At 44.2% G+C, this 23668-nt stretch overlaps 1 protein-coding gene across 1 annotated transcript in view; it reads left to right on the top strand.

The window, feature by feature from the left end:
* The window catches only part of Zpr1 (zinc finger protein Zpr1), a 66280-nt gene that overhangs the window by 19289 nt on the left and 23323 nt on the right, over positions 1 to 23668 (top strand). Inside the window, exon 2 of the mRNA XM_070536811.1 lies at positions 20710 to 21006. Within this exon, the coding sequence (XP_070392912.1) occupies positions 20710 to 21006 (297 nt within the window). The remainder of the gene's footprint in view (positions 1 to 20709; positions 21007 to 23668) is intronic.

Below are 23668 nucleotides of genomic sequence, written 5' to 3'. Positions count from 1 at the left end.
ACGTCGGATACATGCAGGCGCGTCCCTTGCTGTGCGATTACAGTTAAGCGGCGAAACGTGGTCGCCCGATAAAGATAAGTACACGTGTCAGTATTCTAATTTAGGACGTACTAATGACTCGTAAAGTAATAATTTTAAGGATGGTGGTGTTATGCATGCTATTAGCTTTACTTATTAGTCTTGCTGTTATATGGACTCCTAAGTATTTGTATGAGTTAACAGGTTCTAGAGGAATTTTATTTAGGTAGTAAGTAGGAAGAGTACAGTGTTCCTCTACATGCGCATAACATTGCATTTATTAATATTAAGTTCCATTAGCCAAGTGTTACACCAATCAATCACATAGTCAAAGTGAAGAGCATTAGTGTCGTCGTTAGTAATTATTTCACGATATATCACGCAATCGTCAAAAAACAAGTGAATGTGAGATGTCATTGAAGAAGGTAGGTCAATAATATAAATCAGGAAAAGTAGGGGCCCTAGTACTGATCCCTGAGGCACACCAGAACGAATCTCTGTCAATGATGAGTCATAATTATTCGCAGTAACAAACTGGTAACGGTTAGTAAGAAAACATTTGATCCATTTCAGCAGGTTATTGTCAAGGTTGAATAGCAGCAGTTCGTGGGTTTGTTGAACCTTGTCGAACGCTCTGCTAAAGTCTAAAAATACACAGTAGGCACAGGACGATGAGCAAAACGAGAACAAGGTGAAAGCAGGATCCAACGTTTCGACAAGTGAGAACAAGGTGAAAGCAGGAGCCAACGTTTTGACACGTGAGAACAAGGTGAAAGCAGGAGCCAACGTTTCGACAAGTGGTCTTGTCGAAACGTTGGCTCCTGCTTCCACCTTGTTCGCGTTTTGCTCATCGTCTTGAATTTCCATCTCCCGCCTTCCCCGTGTTTTCCCTGGACAGTTGGCACAGGAAGCACGATCTAAAATACAGTGTAATCGATGAGTGAAAGATATTAGTTGAGTTTCACATGAGAATGTCTTGTGAAAACCATGTTGAGCTGAGGTGAAAAATGAGTTCAAGTCAAGAAAGTTAACGAGAGTAGTAAATATCACATGTTCAAGAAGTTTGCAACAGGTGCTGGTAAGCGAAATTGGGCGGTAATTAATTAGTGAGCTTTTGTTACCCAACTTATGCAACGGAACCACCTTCCCTATTTTCCATCGAGCAGGCAGAGTCCCAGTATTTATTGATTGTTGGAAAATATTAGCAAGTATTACAGAACTGAATGTGTTAGTGCTTTTCAAAAATTTACTATTAATAGGATCATAACTGGGGGCTGAGTTTAAAGGCAAATCATCAATCAGTCTAGCAATACCAGAGAAGTCAAGAGCTATGGGTTGCATAATGAGATAGTGGTGGATCAACATTCAATGAAGTGGAAAAATTATTTGCAAATGATTCGTTAGGAATGTCTGCGCAAGCTTCACTTGGAATAACTTCACCTGACTTGTCTTTCAAGGTGTTAGAGCTATCAGAATACGGATTAATGACATGCCAAAACTTTTGGATATCTGTCATAAGCACGTCAGGTAATGTATGAGATAAGTAATTGTCTTTATCATTCTTTAGTGCAGTTAAGTACACATGATTGGCAGCGTTATAGGTTTCCCAAGTTGGTTTTACTTGCAGATGATTTGGCTAAGCGATAAAGATGTCTTTTTCTGTTAGATACGTGTTTTATGTAAGAGTTGTACCAAGGGAATTATGGATTAGGAAGTGATGACGCGATTAGGAGCGAACTTTTCAGTTAATAGGCGTACCTGGTCTACAAATATATCCAAATTTGACTGGACCGAATGGTTCTCAAAATCAACAAAATAAAGTTTGAATAAATGACGATAGTTCATTGTTAATGGCTTCAAAGTTGGCTTTCTTGTAATCGCGTATAACTTTAACTTTTGTCCTTTTGGGATAGCAGACTTTCAAGCCAAATGTTAATAAGGAATGGTCATAATACCAGGTAGCTATGTTATAGAGGAAGCAAGTTCTGGTCGATTAGTTAGGATTAAATCAAGCGTGTTTGCGGTGTTGATTGATGATCTGGTAAGCCGAGTCACAAGTTGGGAAAATGAAAATGGGGAACACAGTTCACGAAAATCTTTAGCCTGAACGGAAAAAGACTTTATGGTGGGTGGATGCATATTCCATATTAAATATGAAAAATTAAAATCGCCGAGTAAGAATAATGGTGTTGTGGAAAAACACGAAAAAATTTGAATAATAGCATTGTGTAACTTTCCAGTGAAAGTGGCAGATGACGAGGGTGAGCGGTAGCAAACGCTGAGGATTATCTTTGTGTGACTGAGCTTTAAGCGAGCCCACATGGTTTCAAGTTCAGAGTTAATATTTATATGAAATGGTGGAATATCTTCAGAAATTGTGAGAAGGATGCCTCCTCCTCGACGTGCAGATCGGTCACAGCGGTAGATAGTGAAATTGCCGGCGCCACAGAAAGTATCATAATCGCGCACATGTGCAAGAAGCCAAGTTTCTGTCAAGGCAATAATTATTGCATCGCACGTGTCGATTGCCGAAGATAAAGAATGAAATTTATTCACAAGACTTCTGATATTTGTAAAAAAAAATAGGCAAGTGAGGTAAAGCTGTTTGTGATGTTAGGCCACTACCCCTTACGCATCCCTATTCTAACGCAGGTAGTGGAACTGAATAATTCTGTATTGTGCCAGATGCATTCTGCGCTCTTTTACGGACGCTGTGGGTAGGCGCTTTGTAAACATAGCATTTATTGTGCAGAAAAAATTTGTTGTAGCGGAGTTTAAAGTTGGGAGAACCGGGGTGACTGGTACCGAACTCGGCTAACTTTTTGCGAGCAACGTGGGTGGGAGCCCAGAAGTCTTCGCTAATTGTAAGGTTATTTCGTTTGAATTGATCACACAGCGCGAACACTTTCTCCCAGCTTTTCGAATGTGAAAACTTTGCAACTATGGGGCGACACTTGTTAGGATCGAAAGGGCTGAGGCGATGTGCGCGATGGAGTGCGTCATCTGGAAATGCATCACAGAATGATTTAATCGTTGATATTAACTTGATCTCGGTTTCTTTCCATGATTCTTTGGTGCCAGCGATACCACAAAATATTAGGTTATCATGGCGCGATCTGTCTTCAATGTCAACGAGGCATAAGTCAAGCACTTCCAAACGACAGGCCGTACTGTTTACCTTTACATGTACGTCTGACATTTCTTTGGTTATGTGGTCTGTGTTTTTAAATTTTTCTTCGAGTAAATCTAAGTGATCTTGGAGACCAGTAATTTTTGTTTCAATCATTTTCTGACCATTTTTTATTGACTTTACGTCAGTAGCTAATTTGGATTGTGTTTTGGAATTTTGAAGCGATCGAGTGGGAAGATCCTTAAGCAGCTTGAATAAAACGTTCATTTGTTCTGACGGATCAGAAGGAAGTGGTTCAATATCAAGCAGAGATTTGGAATGTGTGTCAGGTCCAGGGTTAGTCTCGACATCCCCCGAATGTAATCACAGTAGGATAACCGAAAAACACTTGTACACTGTGTCAAGTAACACCTGTGGACGCGGGAACTGTACCAGGTAGCAGTTATCAGATTTTTTAGCATTAAGAGAGGCAATTATACGCGTCTGCATAGTGAAAACAAGACAATTAGGAGTGGTGCCACAACCACTGTTCCCCTGTCCACTGAAGTGTACTGGAAGGCCGAAGGAAACGTCGAGCAAAAAGGCTAGTATCGTGGCTGGCATATCACTGAGATAGGCTTCGGTCATGCTAGAGACTGGCAGAAGTGAATGGAACGGTGCAGGTTCACAGGATAAACAGGATGACCGTCCGAAGATGATAAAAAGCAAGACCTGCATAGACAGGTTAAAGGACTATGGGGGCCTCAATTTTCGTGGCCATGGCTAACTTGACTATGGAGAGTACCAAGGAAAGAGCTCTAAATACTTTTTTCCCCAAAACCAAAAGTCTTCCTCAGTTACGTGGATGATTGCTTCTTCATCGTGAAGAGGGGTCAAGTTGAAAACCTGCAGAGACACTTAAACTCCATAGACCCGAATATGCAGATCACATATGAGCGCGAAAAGAACAGATCGCTCCCATTCTTAGACGTACAAGTTACATGAACGGGCGGAATTCTAAAATTTTCAGTCTACCAAAAGCCAACCCATACGGGCCGCTATTTTCACTTCCAATCTGACCATCTGGCAAACCACAGGGTGTCTTTTATAAATTCTTTATTCAAAAGAGCTGAAACTCATTCCTCATCAGAATCAGATCAAAAGAAAGAAAAGTGAATGGTTCTCAATGAATTTAAAAAGAATGGCTATTCGAAAAACAACCCGACAACAAAAAAGAAGAAACAAACTATGGGACCTTCAGCTGTTGACTTTTCCCCAACCCCAGAAACAAGTGTCCATCCCTTGCATAAGAGGTACCAGCGAAGCTCTCAGCTGAATGTTGAAAAAAGAAGGCCTCAAAGTGGCGCACAAACCAACAGATACATTCAATATCCTCCTCCCTAAACCAAAAGATTGTCCACCAAAAGAAAAAGCTCAAGGCGTCGTCTACAAAATCAGCTGTGCCGACTTTTCGGCGTCGTACATTGGGGAAACCAAAAATCAGACAAGGCGAGAACGACGTCGGAACATTCAACCATATACGCAGTGCCGTCGCCGAACACTCTGAAGACGCCAGCCACAAAATTGCTTTCCAAGAAACCCAAATCCTTCAAACAGAGACGAACTCGCGAAAAAGACTACTACTGGAGTCATGGCACATTCAGAATACGGGGGGGTGACATAAACCGCGTGAGGGGCAACCTACCCTCGGTGTATATCCATGGCCTTGGCTACACGATGAAAAGAAGGACACCCAGCCAGGTAGATTCCCGCTCGAGTTCACCAACACCAAACCGTCTGCGTTGCCCAACAACCCCCCCTCCTGCCTTTCACTGGTCAAGCTCCCCCAGCACTGGTCATCCCAGCCGACCAGCACCACTGCAGCCATCTCACCGTTTTGCTTCCCCTCCCTCCTTCCCGTCTGTGAAGTGTCTCCCCACCTTCCGTGCTCTTCCCTCCTTTTTTACAAAAGGCCCTTTAAAATATGCACACCGCCACCCTCGACGACCAACCCCTGAAGAAGGAGCCAAACGGGCTCTGAAATGTCGGGCAAATAAAATTCACCTACTTAGTTGGAGTCCTAATCAATTTCCCAACCATACAGGCAATTCTGTCGAAATCTTTAGCTTCAAATTGACATGACACATCTAAAAGTTTAGACCACATATCTCAAACATGTTCTTCAAAAGATACTCCAAATAGAATGCCTGCTACCTATCTTTACTAAGTCACTAGACAGGTGCTTCGTTCCTCATATAAAGAAAACACTAATGTTATTCCTGCATTTAAGTCTGATAGTAAACAAGTTTTAACCAATTATAGGCCAGTATCTCTGATTTTGTCATTGTGTAAGTTTTTTGAACACATCATTCACAAGCATATTGTGGAATACCTAAACAGCAATGTGGTTCTCTCACATCATCAGCATGGCTTTCAACCTGGTCTCTCAACAGTTACTCAGCTCATAGAACTCATGCATGACATTGCATCAGCACTTGACCTTCGTGGCCAGGTTGACGCAGTTTTCAGCGATTGTAATGTTTCTGACTTGGTCTGTCACAGCAAACTTATCTTGAAGCTGAGTGCCTTTCTAAAAGATTGCTGATTGAGCATACGTTCTTAGTTTTTCACATTTAATCATGTGCAGTCTCGATCTGTTGACATAACTTTGATTGTGCCACAGGGCTCAGTCCTTGGACTTTTCCTATTTGTTATTTATATTAATGATGTAGTTGATGTTGTTGCTAACACCCCAGTTAAAATTTGTTTGTATGCCGATGATTGTGTCTTATACACTAAATATAGCGAGCACTCGTGATCAAAATATATTGAACAACGTGTTTTCTTTGTTCTGTGAGTGGATTGTGTGATGGCAGATGCAAATTAGTTTTTAAGAATACAGTAGTCATGACATTTATAAACAAAAAACACCATTTGCACTTTGAGTACGGAACCCACCAACAAAAACTAGTTCATGTGAACAAGTTCAACTATCTTGGAATATATTTTATGTTTAACTTGTGCACACGCATAAAGAAAACTTGGCTACCTGAAGCACACTTCAAGTACTGCCACCATCGATTGCAAGTTGTTGGCATACAAATACGATCAAATGTTGGACGAGTTGGTATGGTAACATAATTTTATTGCAGTGCAAAAGAATGAAGATGAAGATGAGATACACAGGTGGTTTCAATTGATAATTATAACAAAACAGCAACTGATATTGAAGGAATTTAAAGAATGTGGCCTTGGTCTCAATTTCGCACTTGAGCTCACTCAGGATAACAAGCTACAGTTCTTAGAACTGTGCCTCATGTTTGAACCCAATCGTGTTTGTGGCATTACTCTTCTAGGTCTAAGAAACCACTGCTTGATTTTTCTTCTACTCATTCAAAAGTTGTAAAAGAAGGGATAGCCTACTCGGCTCTCAGATCAGCTGTAAGAAAGTTATGTGCACATGGCATGCCGCCGAGTATCTCACTCAAGTTAATACAAGTAAACTGGAAAATAAACAAAAAAGAAGGTTTGATGTGGTGCCATACATTCACAAGTTGTCGCATGGTTTAAGGAATGTTGCTGATAGATACGGGTAAGGACGATTGTCTCGGCTCCGGGGACGCTGTCAAGGATTTTTCCGCGCATTAGGAGGAAATTTGAGCAGTGTGATAATGGGCAAGGTGGTTGCAGTGTTTAAAGCACTTGTCATCATTTGTACCTTGCGGGACCGGGTATCAAATTCCACTCACATGTAAGACAGAGTGGCGGGTGCCTCATTATCCAATTAAAATAGCACAGTCAATCATTAAAGAAGTCTAACAGATCACATGTAACTGTCACACATGCGGCATCACACCCATGGTGGTAGATACTGAAGTCCTTTCTAGACATAAATGCCAAACAGCTTGTGAGATAATTAAAGCTTTTCATATTAGAAGAATGGGGGACAGATGCATAAGTCAGGCTTTAGTTTTGTTGTCAGACAAGGAACACACATATGTGCGCTCACCCTACATAATTGTGTTCTTTTTTATTTTGTTGCCTTCGTAGTCTCATTTTTTCTGCCAATTTTTTGTTTGATTTTTTTTGCTTTTTTTAACTTTCGTATTTGTATCTGACCATGTGTGTTCCTTGGCTTTCTTGTGTGTTGCAATCACTCATATGCAATCTCATTCAATAAACTTTTCAGTTGAGAGTCGGCACTCATCCTGTGTATCTAACAGAATCTAACAGAATTATGGCATGCAAGTCCCTAGTGTGCCAGTTTCTTGAACATGCCTCTGTTGTGTGGTCACCGCATTTTTCACAGTACATTGATAAACTTTAAACAGTGCAAAAAAAGGCAACTAGATCAATTTGCCAGAGGTATGATGGTAACTTTTCAGCGACAGTACAAGCTGCCCATTCTTTGTTAGAGTAGCAACGGACTTGTGAACACATTTCCTTGCTATGCAAGATAGTGCACTCAGTGCCAGTCATTTCAGTACCCATCAAGTTTTGCAACCGTTCACTCCAGCCAACTAGGCACACGCACTTGCTAAATATTATGTGCCCTTTGGATCCTACCTGGACTGTTATTTTTTTACCTTTAACCATTCTATTATAGAATGAATTAAATGGTTCTTTGCACAGCCTATAATTTTATAGTTTTGTTAATATTTTACCTAACTATGTTACAAGTTAAAACATTATATATAACCACTTCATTCTATCCTGCATTACAATTGTATTCACTCTCTGTACGTGCTTCTGCTGTGTCTTGCTAGAATACAGCAGTATTTGCAATTCAAGAAAATAAAATATGTAGTGCACAGGAACTCTGAGGTGTCATGCCCTCAGTATTGCTTAGAGCTTGCATCCTATTTTATTACAACCAGCCTAGATCTCCACTATAGCCAATGTTGTGTCTGTATTTACACTCCTTGCACAGGACTACATTTTGCCCAAGTGCTATTGTTTAGGCGTTATGTCTGGATGGCATAAATGCTGACTGTGTGGAGGCTGTTATGTGGTATTTTGAAAGACGGTGCTCATTCAAGGAGTATATATAGTTCGGTAATGCTTCACTTATGTGTAGCTTGGGTGTTTGAGCACGGCTGTGGATAGTTTTCTGTGTCAATGAAAGGAAGGCGATGCACGTGTGACAGTACTGAAATGAGTCCCTCAGTCTTATTCATGTTGGTATAAGCAGGGGAACAAAAAGCAAGAACATTTAATTACTGCAGCATTATATCGAGAGAAGACAAAATACGCCACTCAGCATTATGTTTGAAACTCTAATGTTTAAGTTTTGACATATCTTATTTTGTTGTAGCACAAGCCAAACAAGGACAACATAAAGGCATATCTGACACACACAGCGCTAACTTTCAACAACAGATTTATTTCCCGTTCTCGTCGCAATTTATACACCCTTGAGCCGTCATACATCACGTGTAAAATTTCGGTAAAGTTGAACAAAGAAATAAACTGGTAACCACACGTAAGCAGTTGTTTGACTCACATATTTATTTATTTATTTTATTTATTTATTTCGGATACTTTCCTGGCCCGAAGGCATTACAGAAAGGAGTGGTAAGTAAACAAAAAAAAGTACATCATTATACAATAATAGGTATTACTACAAAACGGCAGAAAATACAGCAGTTTTGAAGTTGCCAACGTCAGAAATGGCAGCGATGGAGGGAGGAAGGTCGTTCCAGTCGGCGCTGGTTTTAGGAATAAAAGAACCATGACACATCTTTGTTCTAAAATATGGAACACCAACTTTAAACATGTGATCGAAACGGGATGAAATGTATGAAGGGCGAGTAATAAGATGATCCTTTAATAGTGGGTTGTGGTGATACAGCCTGTGGAAAAGACACAATCTAAAACATTTACGGTGCAATGAAAGCTCCGGTAATGTAAGTGTGTTTTTCATGGAAGTAATGCTGGCGTAACGGGAATAGTTAGATAAGATAAAACGTGCTGCGCGATTCTGGATGGATTCTAGAGTGTTTATCAGTGTGAGTTGATGGGGATCCCATACGGTGGATGCATATTCTAGCTTTGGTCGCACTAATGTTTTGTAGAGGGTAAGCTTAAACGGCATAGGCGCAGCAGAGAAATTTCGACGCAAGTATCCAAGAACCCGGTTAGCGTTATTAGTGACGTGTTTGATGTGCGTATGCCATGATAAGTTACGTGAAATATGGACACCTAGGTATTTGTACGAGTTGACGGATTCAAGAGAAGTATCGTGAAGTAAGTAAACACGCGTATTGTCAGTGTTAGTGCGGCTTGATACATGCATTGTTTTACATTTATTAACGTTTAGTCGCATGAGCCATTTATCGCACCAGTTGGATATGCTTCTAAGATCGTCTTGAAGCCTATCAGTATCAGTGTGGTTAGTTATTTTGCGATAAATGACGCAGTCATCTGCGAAAAGCCTGATAGATGCATGGGAAATGCATTTAGGAAGGTCGTTTATGTAAATGAGGAAAAGGAGGGGTCCCAGTACCGATCCCTGTGGTACACCCGATGTTATGGAAGTGCGAGAGGATGAACATTCATTAGCTGAAACGTACTGAGTTCGATTAGACAGAAAGCTTTTAATCCAGTTTAGTACATTAGGGTCAATGTTAAGCATGCTAAGTTTAAGAATGAGAAGATCATGTGAAACAGTGTCGAAAGCTTTTGCATAGTCCAAAAACACGCAGTCTACATCGAAGCCCATATCAGTATGGGTAAATAGGTCATTAGTAAAACATATGAGTTGTGTTTCACATGAAAATGTTTTCCTGAAACCGTGTTGTTCAGTCGAAAAGAAGGAATTAGACTCAAGGAAATCAATCAGATGAGAATGTATAATATGCTCCAATATTTTGCATGGTATACTTGTCAGTGATATAGGACGATAGTTATCGGGGGAATTAGTGTTACCTGATTTAGGGACCGGAACAACCTTGCCAACCCTCCAATCGCTTGGAAGAACTGAGGAACCTAGAGACTGGGAAAAGAGCATCGAAAGCATAATGGAAGAATATGGTTCAGTAATTTTAAGCATTTTACAGTTAATTGAGTCTTCACCTGATGAAGAAGATATTTTCAGGTTTTCAATCAACTTTTGTATGCCGACCCAATCGATATAAATGGAATTCATTGGTAAATAGGAGGATTTAGTTACCGACGGTAGAGTGGCAGGAGCACATTTGTGAAAGACAGAAGCAAATACATCATTCAAAACGGAACAGCACTGGTTCGGAGGGATCGCGACATTGTCAGAACGGGCTAGTTGGATTGTTTTGCTTTCTTTTCCACCAACAATATTCCAGAATTTACGTGGATTAGACTGCAAAAGTGATGGGAGGGTGTTATCGAAAAAAATCTTTTTTGCATTTGTAATAGCGATAGTATATTCTGCGTGAATGCAATGATATGCTGCCCAGCGTTCGGGAAGATTAGATGCTTTGGCGCGACGAAAAATACGTTTCGTTTTGTTGCGCAGACGGCGCAGAATTCCAGTAAACCATGGCGAGGAAGGACTCGAAACAATCTTTCTTTTAGGTACATAGCGATCCATTAGTGTTAGCAATTTGTTCTTGTACAATGACCAGTTCTCTTCAACGGTACGTTCCAAAAAGTTGACTGTGTAGTCAGTAATGAATGATTCTAGCTCATTTAAAATGGACGTGGTATCGGCAGCATGGTAATCACATATAGTTTTAACTGTTTTCTTCGAGCGAACTTTCTTCTTAAGTGTTAAGTGGAGAAGCGAGTGGTCACTTATTCCTGTAAGGTATGTTGGAGGAGAAACCAAATCTGGAGCTGTTGTAAAAAAGAGGTCTAAAGTATTAGACGAAGTGCTGGTAGTGCGTGTGGGTTCATGAATCAGCTGGGTTAGATTAAAATCAGTGCAAATGTCCAAAAAATGGGTGCACTCGGAAGATGACTGCTTAAGGGAGGGAACACCATTTTGCCACACTATGTTTGGAAAATTGAAATCACCTAATAAGAACAAATGTGATTTTGGGTATCGAACAACTAATTTGTTGAGGACGTCATGAAGGTCAGTGCAGAAATTGGTAGTGGAGGATGGGGACCTATAACACGCGCAAAAGATGAGGTCGCCAGTGGGAAAACCAACACGAGTGCAAACTATTTCTAATGGTGAGTCAGTGGGGATAGTGAAGGAAGGGATAGCAGAACTCACGGCAATCAGTACACCTCCGCCCGTACGGAAATCGCGATCGTACCTGTAAAAGTTATATGTTTTTTGACAGTCTAGTATTTCACTATCTTTAATTTTTGCTGAAAGCCATGTTTCGGTGAGCACAACTATATCAGCTGAGCATGCGTCGATATGTGATGACAGTGATGTGCGTTTGTTGGCGATACTTCGGACATTTGTAAAAAGAAGTGATAAGGAGTTTGCTTGCTTTGGAACACGAGATAGCTATGCTGCACCCAAATGTGAAGATTGTGGACCGGATGGTTTGTTGTTTGTTGGGGTAATCGCGCTCCTAGCTGGTCCGATCTCGCATACTTCATCTGTAGCTGCGCAATAAACGTAACATTTTTTACCTATGATTAGTTTGTTATGTCTCAAAGAAAAAGACTGGCCGCTGGCCTTGCCAAAGTCATTTAGTGCTTTCCGTGATTGACGAGTGGCTTTACAGACATGCGCTCATTCAGTGCGAACAAAGATAACTGAGCTCTTTTGACGATAATGAAATGGAAGGTTTACTGAAGCATGCGTCACCGAATGTTGGTATGTGCCTAGCTTCTATTATGAAGTGCATCATCTCACACCTGCTTCTACTCATGATGACCGTTTCTTTATATCTATGTTTGCATTTGCATCTCTGGCAATGGATGGCAAGAAAGCCATCAGCGGCCAAGTTGTTTACTTTGTTATTGTGTTCTCGTAGCCTGTCATTTATGCATCTGCCTGTTTCACCAATGTAGGATCGTCCACACCCGAGAGCAATGTGGTATACCACACCCACGATGCAATCAATGAATTTGTTTTTATGTTCTGTTTTGCATGCATTACATGTGATTCTTTCTGGCCTTGGGTTTCTACACAGGCTGACCAATTTATTAAGCGCCGAAAATACAACAGTGACGCCGCTCCTTCCAGCAATCTTCTTTAATCTATGAGAGAACCCATGTATGTAGGGGATGACAGCAACCTTTCTTTTGTTCATGTCAGTGCTTGAACCGTGCACCTGCTCCGAACTGCTCTGCTGTGCCTTCTTAAGCAGTCCTTCTGCGACTGACACAAGCACGTGGCTCGGCTAACCAGTGCAACTTAAACACGCGGCTTGCCGTCCGAAGCTACCGTGCTTTAGGTGCTGGCATGATTTCTTCAGGGCTTCGCTGAAACACATCTTCGCGATCCCCCTTTTTACAAGCTTTGTATGCACGGAATGAAACGGTAAAAGTGACTTACTTGCCCTAGGTTCGTAACACCAACAGGTTTTGTTATCGGTGAGCACAAACTTGATGTCAAGGAATATAATCCTCCCATCACATGGCATTTCAAAAGTCACTTCTAGTGGGTTAAGACAGTTGCGAAGACATGGCAATTCCGAATTGCCATGTCTTCGCAACTGCCACTACAACGAATAGCCACTACAACGAATAGCCACTACAAAATAGTAGTGGCTATTCCGTACATTCATTCAGTGTCGCACAGGCTTAAAAAAGTTGCAAGTAGATATGATGTTAATGTTGCTTTCACTGCTCCCAATAAGCTAGGTAAGATATGCGCTGCCGTACAGAGGAAAAAGGAGCAGGTAAAAGGCAAATAAAGAACAGATATTTGTCCAGTGAAGCACAATAAGAACAACACTTTTACTGACTGTCGTATGGGTGTGGTTTATAAAATTCCCCTTAGCTGTGGCCAGTTCTACGTAGTGCGAACGGGACGGTGTATCAATCAGAGGCTAATGGAACATAAAAGGTCGTTAACTGGGGGATCGCCTTATAATCTTTCCCTACATTGCCAAGATTGTAACTGCACGCCAGAGTTAGATAAATGCGCAATATTGTACAGGTACAAAAATGAAGATACGCATCTTATGGTAGAGGCATGGCATATCTATAATGATGGATGTATAATGCGTACGTAAACCTCCCATTTCATTATCGTCAAAAGAGCTCAATTATCTTTGTTCGCACTGAACGTGTACATGTCTGTGAATATGTGAGTCAAAGAACTGCTTACGTGTGGTTCCCTGTCTATTTCTTTGTTCAACTTTACCGAAATTTTACGCATGATGTATGACGGTTGTTCGAGGGTGTATATATAGCGATGAGAACGGGAAATAAATCTGTTGTTGAAAGCTAGCGCTGTGTGTGTCAGACGTTTTTCATGCTGTTACCAACATATCTATATTCTTTTTGGGAAATAATAATGCGTTTAGAAGTCGGCACTCGTCCTGTCATAATTTTTGTTTTTGTCTGCAGTTGCACTGCTAATCTGTCGAAAACTGCCAGACTACTTTGTGCACTAACAGGTGTGCACAAAGTAGTCTGGCAGTACCGCACTGGTTGCGGTACTGCCAGACTACTTTAAAGTAGCTTTTATTTCATTGCCACAGAAAATTATCCACAAGTATAGTGAAGATTGATGACTGTACATTGAATAGGGGTAGTCACTGTCAGAAGCTTGGGTTGAGGTTTTACAGTTACCATAAGGAGACAAGGTGTGGCCAACATTTCAAGTACCACCAGGATGGTGAATAGCCGCATCCTAATCCAATTTGCAGTAGCGCTCTGAAAATTGGAGCTTCAATATGTGGCATTCATGACGTCTACTGCAAGCTACCTATTGCTTAACAGAGTGATGAATTGGAACAGTGAACAGGTCTATTGGCACAGCGCTGTGTCGTCATTACATTCTTGGTTTCCTTGTCCCTTGATTTGCATAGAGTGCTGACCACCATGGTACCTATTGCATACATCTATTTGGTCCACACATTGAAATACTGACACAGGTACTTCTTTATCTTTATTGGGCGACCACTTCTCACTGCCTAACAAATGTTATTGCACAGTGCAGGACGCGCCTGCATGTAAAAGAAGTTTCTGGAATGTTATCGATGGTTCCGTCCACTGTCTTTCACTGCAACTTGTGTAATCTGATTGCATGTGTGCGCGACGCGAATAATGTAGAACTTTGTGGAAGACAGGCGGGTCCCAGCGGTTGCTCTGGAACATTCGACGACTGATCTATAAAAGCCGACGCGCTTGACCCGCGTATCAGATTTTCGACGATTGCTGACCGTGCTCGCCGCTATCGTTGTGCTATAAGTGTAGCCTGTTTTTGTGGGCACAGGTTCGCCCAATAAAAGTTAGTTTTGTCTTTCACAGTATTGCTACTGTGTTCAACGTCACCACCATGTGACATCTGGTGGAGGTGCTTTCCTTTCATGTACCGGACGTCCCCGACAAGCCGTGATCCAAGCCCGGACCGCAAAGCGAACACCAACGTAGTCCCGGACCATCGAGCAAGCCGCCGTCTTCAACAGCTGCCCCCGGAGCACGGACTTCTACCTGAGAAGACCAAGAAGATTGTGGCCAAGGCAACTCCAATGGCAGCCCCAGCGTCCCCTATCGTGCTGCAGCAGCCCAGGGAGCCTCCGACGTTCCGCGGTTCACCATTCGAGGACCCGGAAACCTGGCTCGAGACGTATGAGAGGGTCGCTGCATTTAACAGCTGGAACGACGACAAACTGTGACATGTCTTCTTCGCATTGGAAGACGCTGCCAGGACATAATTCGAGAATCGACAAGCCACCTTAACGACGTGGGACCTGTTCCGAAGCGGCTTCTTGCAAACATCTACAAGCGTGGTGCGAAAAGAGCAAGCCCAAGCTCTACTAGGAAGCAGAGTGCAGCTGCCAAATGAGACGATCGCGATCTTCACGTAGGAGATGGCCCGTCTTTTCTGGCACACCGACCCAGAAATGTTAGAGGAGAAAAAAGTCCGCTTCCTGATGTGGGGCGTCAAGCAAGAACTTTTTGCCGGACTTATTCGTAACCCACTGAAGGCTGTAGCTGAGTTTTCTGCAGAGGCATCGACGATCGAGAAAACTCTGGAGATGCGCACCCGGCAATATAACCGCCAGGGGCTCACGCCGCAGTACGCCAACCAAGGACTGGGTTCCGACGACCTTCGAGAGACCATCAGGGCCATTGTGCACGAAGAACTGCACAAGGTCCTGTCTTCGTCGCAGCCTCAAGTGGCCTCGATTGCCGACATCGTGAAAGATGAGGTTCAGCGATTGCTTGGGGTTCCTGAGGTGCAACCTCAATTACCGCAGTCCCAGCCAGAAGCGATGACCTACGCCGTCGTCGCACGCCGTCAAGGCCCCCCTCCACAACCACGCCAGGGCCCTGTAACGCCGCAATCCCGTCGTCCGCTGCCGCCAGCACGCCCACCCGTCGCCCAGCGCACCTATGCGACGAAGACGGACATTTGGCGAGCCCCCGACCACCGCCCGCTCTGCTATCACAACGGAGAAGCCAGCCATGTGTACCGCCGATGCCCATACCGTGACTTGGGACTGAGAGGGTTCGCCGTCAACGCGCCACATCCACAGCTTGGGGAGCGCCCATGTGACATCGCCGATTACCTAGCCGTCACTCAGTGCAACTCTCGACGACCTTCCCATTCACTGTCACCATGCCGCTACGTGTCACCGCAGAGCCGTCCATACACTGGCCCAGCCCGGGGCTGGTCAGCGAGCCCATATCCAGAAAACTAAAAGCAGTAACCAGTGCGGTTGCTGTTCGTCGAACTGATGAAGATCCTCTGCCGCCGACAAAGACGCCGAAGAAGCTACCTCAACGGCATAGCGACACGCCGCCGTCCCGTTGAAGTGTGAAAGCAAAGAATACGACGACGAAAGATGACCTGGCGACGTCCCATACCAGCCACAGGTCAACGCGACACAGCCGTGATCCGACGCCAAGACCTAACTGTAACGCAAGACGAAGAACCACCGACCTCGACGTGCTTCTCAACGGCCACGCAGTCACTGCCTTAGTCGACACAGGGGCCGATTACTTTGTCACGAGTGGACACATTGCCACCCATTTAAAGAAGGTTAAGCGGTCCTCAAATTCGGACTGCTGGAGGACACCTGATTACGCTGACTGGAATCTGCATGGCAAGAATTACCGTTCATGACTGGACTTACCCTGCCACCTTCGTTATCCTCCAACAATGTTCATGCGACGTCATTCTCGGCATGAACTTCCTAAACCAACACGACGCAGTCATCGACCTGAAGTCGAAATCGATAACCCTGTCTGAAGATCAAGTGATACCGCCAGAGAGCTCGTAGTCGCCATGCCTTAAGTGTGCTCGAAAGTCAAGTCAGCATCCCGCCTCGCTCCAGCATTGTCATTTCCGTCGGGACCAAAACACCTGCCGACGTAGAAGGCGTCATTGAGGGTGACCAACGTCTACTGCTAGACCGTGAACTTTGCGTCGCAAGTGGGATCGCTCGAATCCACGGAGGCAAAACGGAAGTGATGCTAACTAACTTCAGCCAAGAGTTCAAGCACATCAGCAAGGGCACGACAATCGCGTACGAGGAAATTGTGGAAACAAGCAATGCCTTCGTCCTCTCAGATTCTGCCACATCTACCCCATCGACCATAGTCCCCGAACCGGACTTCGACGTAAATTTAAGTCTCCCCGTGAGTAAGCAGCAAAAGCTCAGAAGTCTTCTCCGACTATACAAGGACTGCTTTTCGACTTCATCGAAGATTCGACAAACACCAGTTGCAAAGCATCGCATAACAACCAAAGAGTACGCTCAACCACTCCGCCAGAGCCCCTACCGAGTTTCGACGCGAGAATGTGACGCTGTAAGGCACCAAGTCAACGAAATGCTCCGCAACGACATCATCCAGCCGTCGAAAAGCCCGTGGGCATCTCCTGTTGTCCTGGTGAAGAAAAAGAACGGAACCCTACGTTTCTGCGTCGATTATCGTCGACTGAACAAGATCACAAAGAAAGACGTATACCCCCTTCCACGGATAGACGACGCATTGGATTGGCTCTGCAACGCTAAATACTTTTCGTCGATGGACCTCAAGTCTGGCTACTGGCAAATAGAAGTCGATGAGAGAGATCGCGAAAAGACTGCATTCATCACGGCAGACGGCCTCTACAAGTTCAAGGTCATGCCATTCAGACTGTGCTCGGTGACTGCAACGTTTCAGCGTGTCATACACGGTGTTAGCAGGATTGAAGTGGCAGACCTGTCTTGTTTACTTGGATGACGTCGTCATCTTTGGCGGAAGTTTCGACGATCACCTTAGAAGGCTTGCGACAATACTAGAGGCCATCAAATCATCAGGGCTCACTCTGAAGCCACGAAAGTGCTGCTTCGCTTACGATGAGCTTCTGTTCCTAGGCATCAGCAAATCCGGTGTACGCCCCGACCCGCAGAAAACAGCTGCCGTCACAAAGTTCCCGCAGCCCATCGACAAGAAGGCAGTGCGCAGATTCCTTGGCATATGTGCCTACTACAGGTGCTTTGTCAAGGACTTTTCACGCATTACTGAACCGGTAACGCATCTAACCAAATCTGATGTCGAGCTCAAGTGGCAAACGCCGCAGGCTGACGCATTTCAAGAACTAAAACAACGCATGCAGTCACCGCCGGTACTTGCACATTTCGACGAAGACGCCGATACAGAAATCCATACTGACGCCAGTAGCCTAGGCCTCGGTGCCATCCTAGTCCAGAAGAAAGACGGACATGAACGGGTGATATCTTATGCTAGCTGGTCGCTGTCAAAAGCAGAAGGCAATTATTTTAAGACTGAAAAGGAATGCCTCGCCATCATTTGGGCTACAGCAAAATTCCGCCCTTACCTATATGGCAGGCAATTCAAAGTTGTCAGCGACCATCACGCGTTGTGTTGGCTAGCTAACTTAAAGGACCCTTCAGGACGGCTGGCGAGGTGGAGCCTCAGACTGCAAGAATGTGACGTCACGGTAATCTACAAGTTTGGACGAAAACACTCAGACGCCGACTGCCTATCACGCGTTCCCATCGATCCCCCACCGGAAGACGACGAGGATGACGATGCCTTCCTCGGAATAATAAGTGCAGAAGACTTCACTAAATAGCAACAAGCAGACCCGGAGCTAAAAGGCCTCGTCGAGTATTTGGAAGGGAACACCGATGTAGTACCTAAGGCATTTAAACGCAAATTGTCTTCGTACACATTACAAAACAACCTGCTCGTAAAGAAGAACTTCTCACCAGTCCGCGCCAGCTACCTTCTTGTTGTTCCGTCAGCGCTGCGTCCAGAAGTACTGTGCTCCCTACATGACAATCCAACTGCTGGGCACCTCGGATTCTCCCGAACGCTGTCAAAGATACAGGAAAGCTATTACTGGCCGCGTCTGACCGCCAACGTCGCCCGTTACGTCAAGACATGCTGAGACTGTCAGCGACGCAAGACACCACCGACAAGGCCAGCAGGATTACTACAGCCGATCAAACCTCCTTGCTGACCATTTCAGCAGATTGGGATGAATTTGTTGGGACCGCTTCCGGCGCCAACATCCGGAAATAAGTGGATCGTCATGGTGACCAACTATCTCACCCGCTTCGCTGAAACTAAAGCTCTACCGAAAGGCAGTGCAGCCGAAGTGGTGAAATTTTTTGTCGAGAACATTCTGCTGCGACATGGTACCCCAGAAGTCCTCATCACCGACAAAGAAACAGCGTTTACAGCAGAGCTCACCCAAGCCATTCTGCAGTACAGCCATACAAGCCACAGGAGGACAACTGCCTACCACCCGCAGACGAATGGTCTCACGGAGCGCCTGAACAAGACCCTCGCCGACATGCTAGCAATGTACGTCGACGTCGAGCACAAGACGTGGGACGCGGTCCTGCCGTACATAACCTTTGCTTACAACACGGCGGTGCAAGAAACAACACAAATCACACTGTTTAAGCAGGTTTACGGCAGGAACCCAACAACGACGCTCGACGCCATGCTGCCACACGTCACCGACGAAGAGAATCTTGACGTCACGACCTTTTTCCAGCGCGCTGAAGAAGCCTGACAACTCGCCCGCCTATAGATCAAGAAACCAGCAGCCTACCGACAGCCGACACTATAATCTCCGATGACGCTTCGTCGAGTACTAGCCCGGTGACCGTGTTTGGGTTTGGGCCCCTATACGCCGACGAGGACTGAGCGAGAAGCTTTTGCATCGCTATTTCGGATCGTCCAAGATCATCTGACGTATTGGCGCACTAGACTATGCCAGACGTGCCAGACGGCATTTTGCTATCACAGTGGCGCCGCTCACGACCTGAAATAGTCCACGTAGTGCGACTCAAGCTGTACTACCAGCGTTAATGAACTTTGGGACTTCGCGTAACTGACCTTTGGACTTTGTTTCTTTTCGTTGTTTGGTTACTTTTGTTTAATAAGTGTCCTTTTGTTTTTTGCTCTCTTATATTTGTAGCATCGGGACAATGCTCTTTAAAAGGCGGTAATGACACGTGTACTTCTTTATCTTTATCGGGCGACCACTTCTCACCGCCTAAGAAATGTTATCACACAGCGCAGGACGCGCCTGCATGTAAAAGAAATTTCTGGAATGTTATCGATGGTTCCGTCCACTGTCTTTCACCGCAACTTGTGTAATCTGATTGCATGTATGCGCGACGCAAATAGTGTAGAACTTTGTGGAAGACAGGTGGGTCCCAGCGGTTTCTCTGGAACATTCGACGACTGATCTATAAAAGCCGACGCGCTTGACTCGCGTATCAGATTTTCGACGATTGCGGACCGTGTTCGCCGCTATCATTGTGCTATAAGTGTAGCCTGTTTTTGTGAGCACAGGTTCACCCAATAGAAGTTAGTTTTGTCTTTCACAGTATTGCTCCTGTGTTCTTCAATGTCACCACCATGTGACAATACTGTTGCCATTGCTTCTGTCAACTTCTGCTTGGGTCGTACAGTTAATTTCTGCATCCATTAAAATAAAGCAGTGCACTTCATCTTTAATAAATACAGAAGGACTGACTAACCCGCCATATTAATGAGCCAGTGTAACATCCCATTTTTAGAATCCTTTAGTAGGGTCAGTCGGCTGGACTTCCATGCAACAGCCTTGTAGGAAATGTCAAGCTAAATATGCCAAATTGTGCATGGTCCCACACTACTAGGACAGCTAGACGTGCCCCTTAGAGGCTCTTGCTCCAATTTTTGCAAGGACAAACGAGTATAAATACAGCTTCTTTCCGAAAACTGTGTTAGACTGGAACACTTCACCATCCCGTGTTTTTGATGCAAATGACCCTGTAGGCAAATAAAGTGCTTTCATTCTGATTGTAATGTATGTATTTCTTTCTTTCTTTCATGGCATCCATGTTTTCAATTTTCTTTTTCCGGCTTATCTGGTTGCCACTTGCTCGTTACGACTGTTGCTTGCTACTTGTATGGCCCCTCTGGCATGGACCACTCTGCAGTGGTCTGAAGTATAGACATAAGTAAAATTTTTCAAATGAGCACACAATTTGGGGTGTCTGTGTGTGCAGGTGCCGCATTTCAAGGAGGTACTGATTATGGCAACCACGTGTGACCGTTGTGGCCATCGTACCAACGAGGTGAAGAGTGGCGCAGGCATTGAGCCACAGGGGGTGCGACTGGAGCTGCGTGTCCTGGAGCCTGCCGACCTGGCCCGGGACGTGCTCAAGTCTGAGACATGCACGGTACACGTGCCTGAACTAGAGCTGGAGGCTGGTGCGGGCCTCCTGTCGGGTCGCTTCACCACAGTTGAGGGCTTGCTGGACAGCATGCGCCGGCAGCTGGCCCAGGAGAACCCTTTCTTCCAGGCAAGATTTTACATTGCTTTATTTAATAAACACTTGGCTCTCTTGTTTGCGTGATCTGTCTAGACAGTTAGTCGTCGACCGGTGGCAAAATCGGCCCGCTTCACTGTGGCATTTTACTTCTTCAGCAGCAAAGGGTGCACGTGACAAGCAACGTTGCAGATGTTTTAGCAAATGATATAGAGCAAGGAATTCAGTCTTGTGAAACTTTTATGCAAAAACAAAGCAGTGGCTAGGGCAGAATCCTTTTTGAAGCTATTGGAAGAAAAACACAAGGCGCTCTGTAGCTTTTCAGTTGTTTATGCATACTAATGGCTACCGTTCTGCACTGCCAATGCTAACGCTGAATGCTTTCCCAGCTTCTGTCAGACAGCGCACTTTCCTGGAAGCAGTGGCCCCTGACAGCATCATGACAGACAAGTTGTTCTAGAAAGCGATGCATCATTGCTATAAAGGCAATCACTGGCAAACGGCGCCACGGTCGTAACCAGTCTTAGCTTGTAGAGGCTGACACTATTGTCAAGTGTTGGGGGTTTGTCCATGCATGAGTGCTTACTACTACAAGCATGACAACCCGAGACTGTCGAGCACAGTTGTTTTGAATGTGCTGCTGATATTTCACTTAGTTTTTGTCTTTGCACGCATCATTTCCGAAATTAACTGTAAGTGGGGGTGACGGTTGGAGCTTTTTGCCCACCAAATGTGTAAAGGGATCCAAAGTACTCTATAATCACTTTTGACCAATGAATATTTGCTTTGAAGAAAATATGTGCAGGAATAAAAGGCAGGCGTGACGTGTAGCTTCAGTGCTCAATTGTAAATGAAAAGTTTCAAGGCCCGGTGATTTCCAATGCACCGAGCAAACAAGAGCTCCAGAGACAGAGTTTCTTTAGCTGTGTCCGAGTTGCAGAAAAAAAAAGAAAAGAGGATAAACAAGTAATTTGAATTGCAATACATCTGTATATGGAGAGACAGTCTCACGTCAACGCACTATTTATTTATTTATTTATTTATTTATTTATTTATTTATTTATTTATTTATTTATTTATTACAGAACCCACAGCGCTAGTGTGGCATTACAGGGAGGGGGGGGGGGTGTTCAAATAGTATATACAACAAACAGTACAAGTCATTTCATAATAAATGCAACATAATTTACTGCACAACATATACATCCTGAGAAACACAACTTCAGTCATTAACAGAATATGTTATATTAATGAAGAAAAAGGCACCCAGTACTGTGGAGTGGCATATACAGTACACTTCAGCTTGTTTGACTATGATTATAAGATTTTTCTGTTAATTTGTTTTCTACCGAAGGTCCCGGATGGCACTCATGCATTTCTATAGGCCATGCCTTTGTGATTTCAATCCTAAAATTGGCTTTCGCTGGGTAATTCCACCTGAATCCTATGGTGACTACAATAGCGACCGTTGTAGTGGCAGTGTCTGTCTCGACAGAGCTTATGGGACAGTGAATGTGTGAACACGTCATCTCCCATCGAAAACACCTATTTTTGGCTTGCCCAAAGAAGATTCTCAAGCACTAAGTGTAGCTCACAATGTCTGATTACGGTATTTACCCCAATCTAATGTGCACCCCCTTTTTTTCCTTTTATATTATTTTTTTCAAGGAAATTGGGCCAAAAATTCTCTGCGCGGTACAATCGGATACAAAACCAAAATCACGGTGGCGGCATCTGTATGCTTTGCTGCGCAACACAGTTGTACTGTGGCAAAGCTGACTTTAACCCTTTCGGACCTGACAGTGTCAGTTGACGATATTACAGAAAACATACCACATGATTCGTGTAACAAAGTAAATAGAAAAAGCTATGCTTTCATTGTAAAGCCATCATAGTATTCAGGAAATTGCCAGAAGTTTAGGTCGAATGGAGCAAGACAACAATTGTTAATAAAGGGAAAATCAGACATCCACCCATTCGTAGCAATACCTATGAAGAAAACCCCCATACGAGTTCCTCGAAAGAAAAGCCTCACAGTTGAAGAAAAATTCATCCTGGTCTGGGACTCAAACCCGGGACCACCGCCTTTCCGGGGCAGCCGCTCTACCATCTGAGCTAACCAGGCGGCTACAGATGGCAGGGCGAAGTCGAATTTGTCGATAACACGAAGCAAAGGCAAGAGTTTGACGTAATAGTTCTGTGGAAACTCGCTAGGTGGAGAGAAGTAATTAATAAAGGGAAAATCAGACATCCATCCATCCGTAGCAATTGCTACGAATTGCTTAGTACAACCTTGTCTTGTCTTACCACTAAAATTAATCTGGAGTGCCACCCACCATGGAGTCATAGTGGCTTTGCATGGTGTTGCGCTGCTGAGCCTGAGGACGCAGGATCGAATCCTGGCCACGGCAGCGGCATTTCGATGGGGGCGAAATGCAAAGATGCCTGGGTACTGTGCTTTGGGTACAGGTTAAAGAACTCCAGGTGGTCAAAATTAGTCCGGAGTCCCCCGCTATGGCGTGCCTCATAATCATATCCTTGTTTTGGCCCGTAAAACACCAGAATTTAATCAATCTGGAGACCTCTTTTATGGTGTGCCTCATAAACAAGTCATGGTGTTTGCATTTAAAAGCCCAGGATTGAAGTAATTTTCTTTTCTTACACTGGAAGGTGAATTGTCATTTGAGCGTTTTAT

Source organism: Dermacentor albipictus, chromosome 4 (genome assembly GCF_038994185.2).
Source record: "Dermacentor albipictus isolate Rhodes 1998 colony chromosome 4, USDA_Dalb.pri_finalv2, whole genome shotgun sequence".
Classification (NCBI taxonomy): Eukaryota; Metazoa; Arthropoda; class Arachnida; order Ixodida; family Ixodidae; genus Dermacentor; species Dermacentor albipictus.
This window is presented reverse-complemented; position numbering and strand designations above follow the sequence as displayed.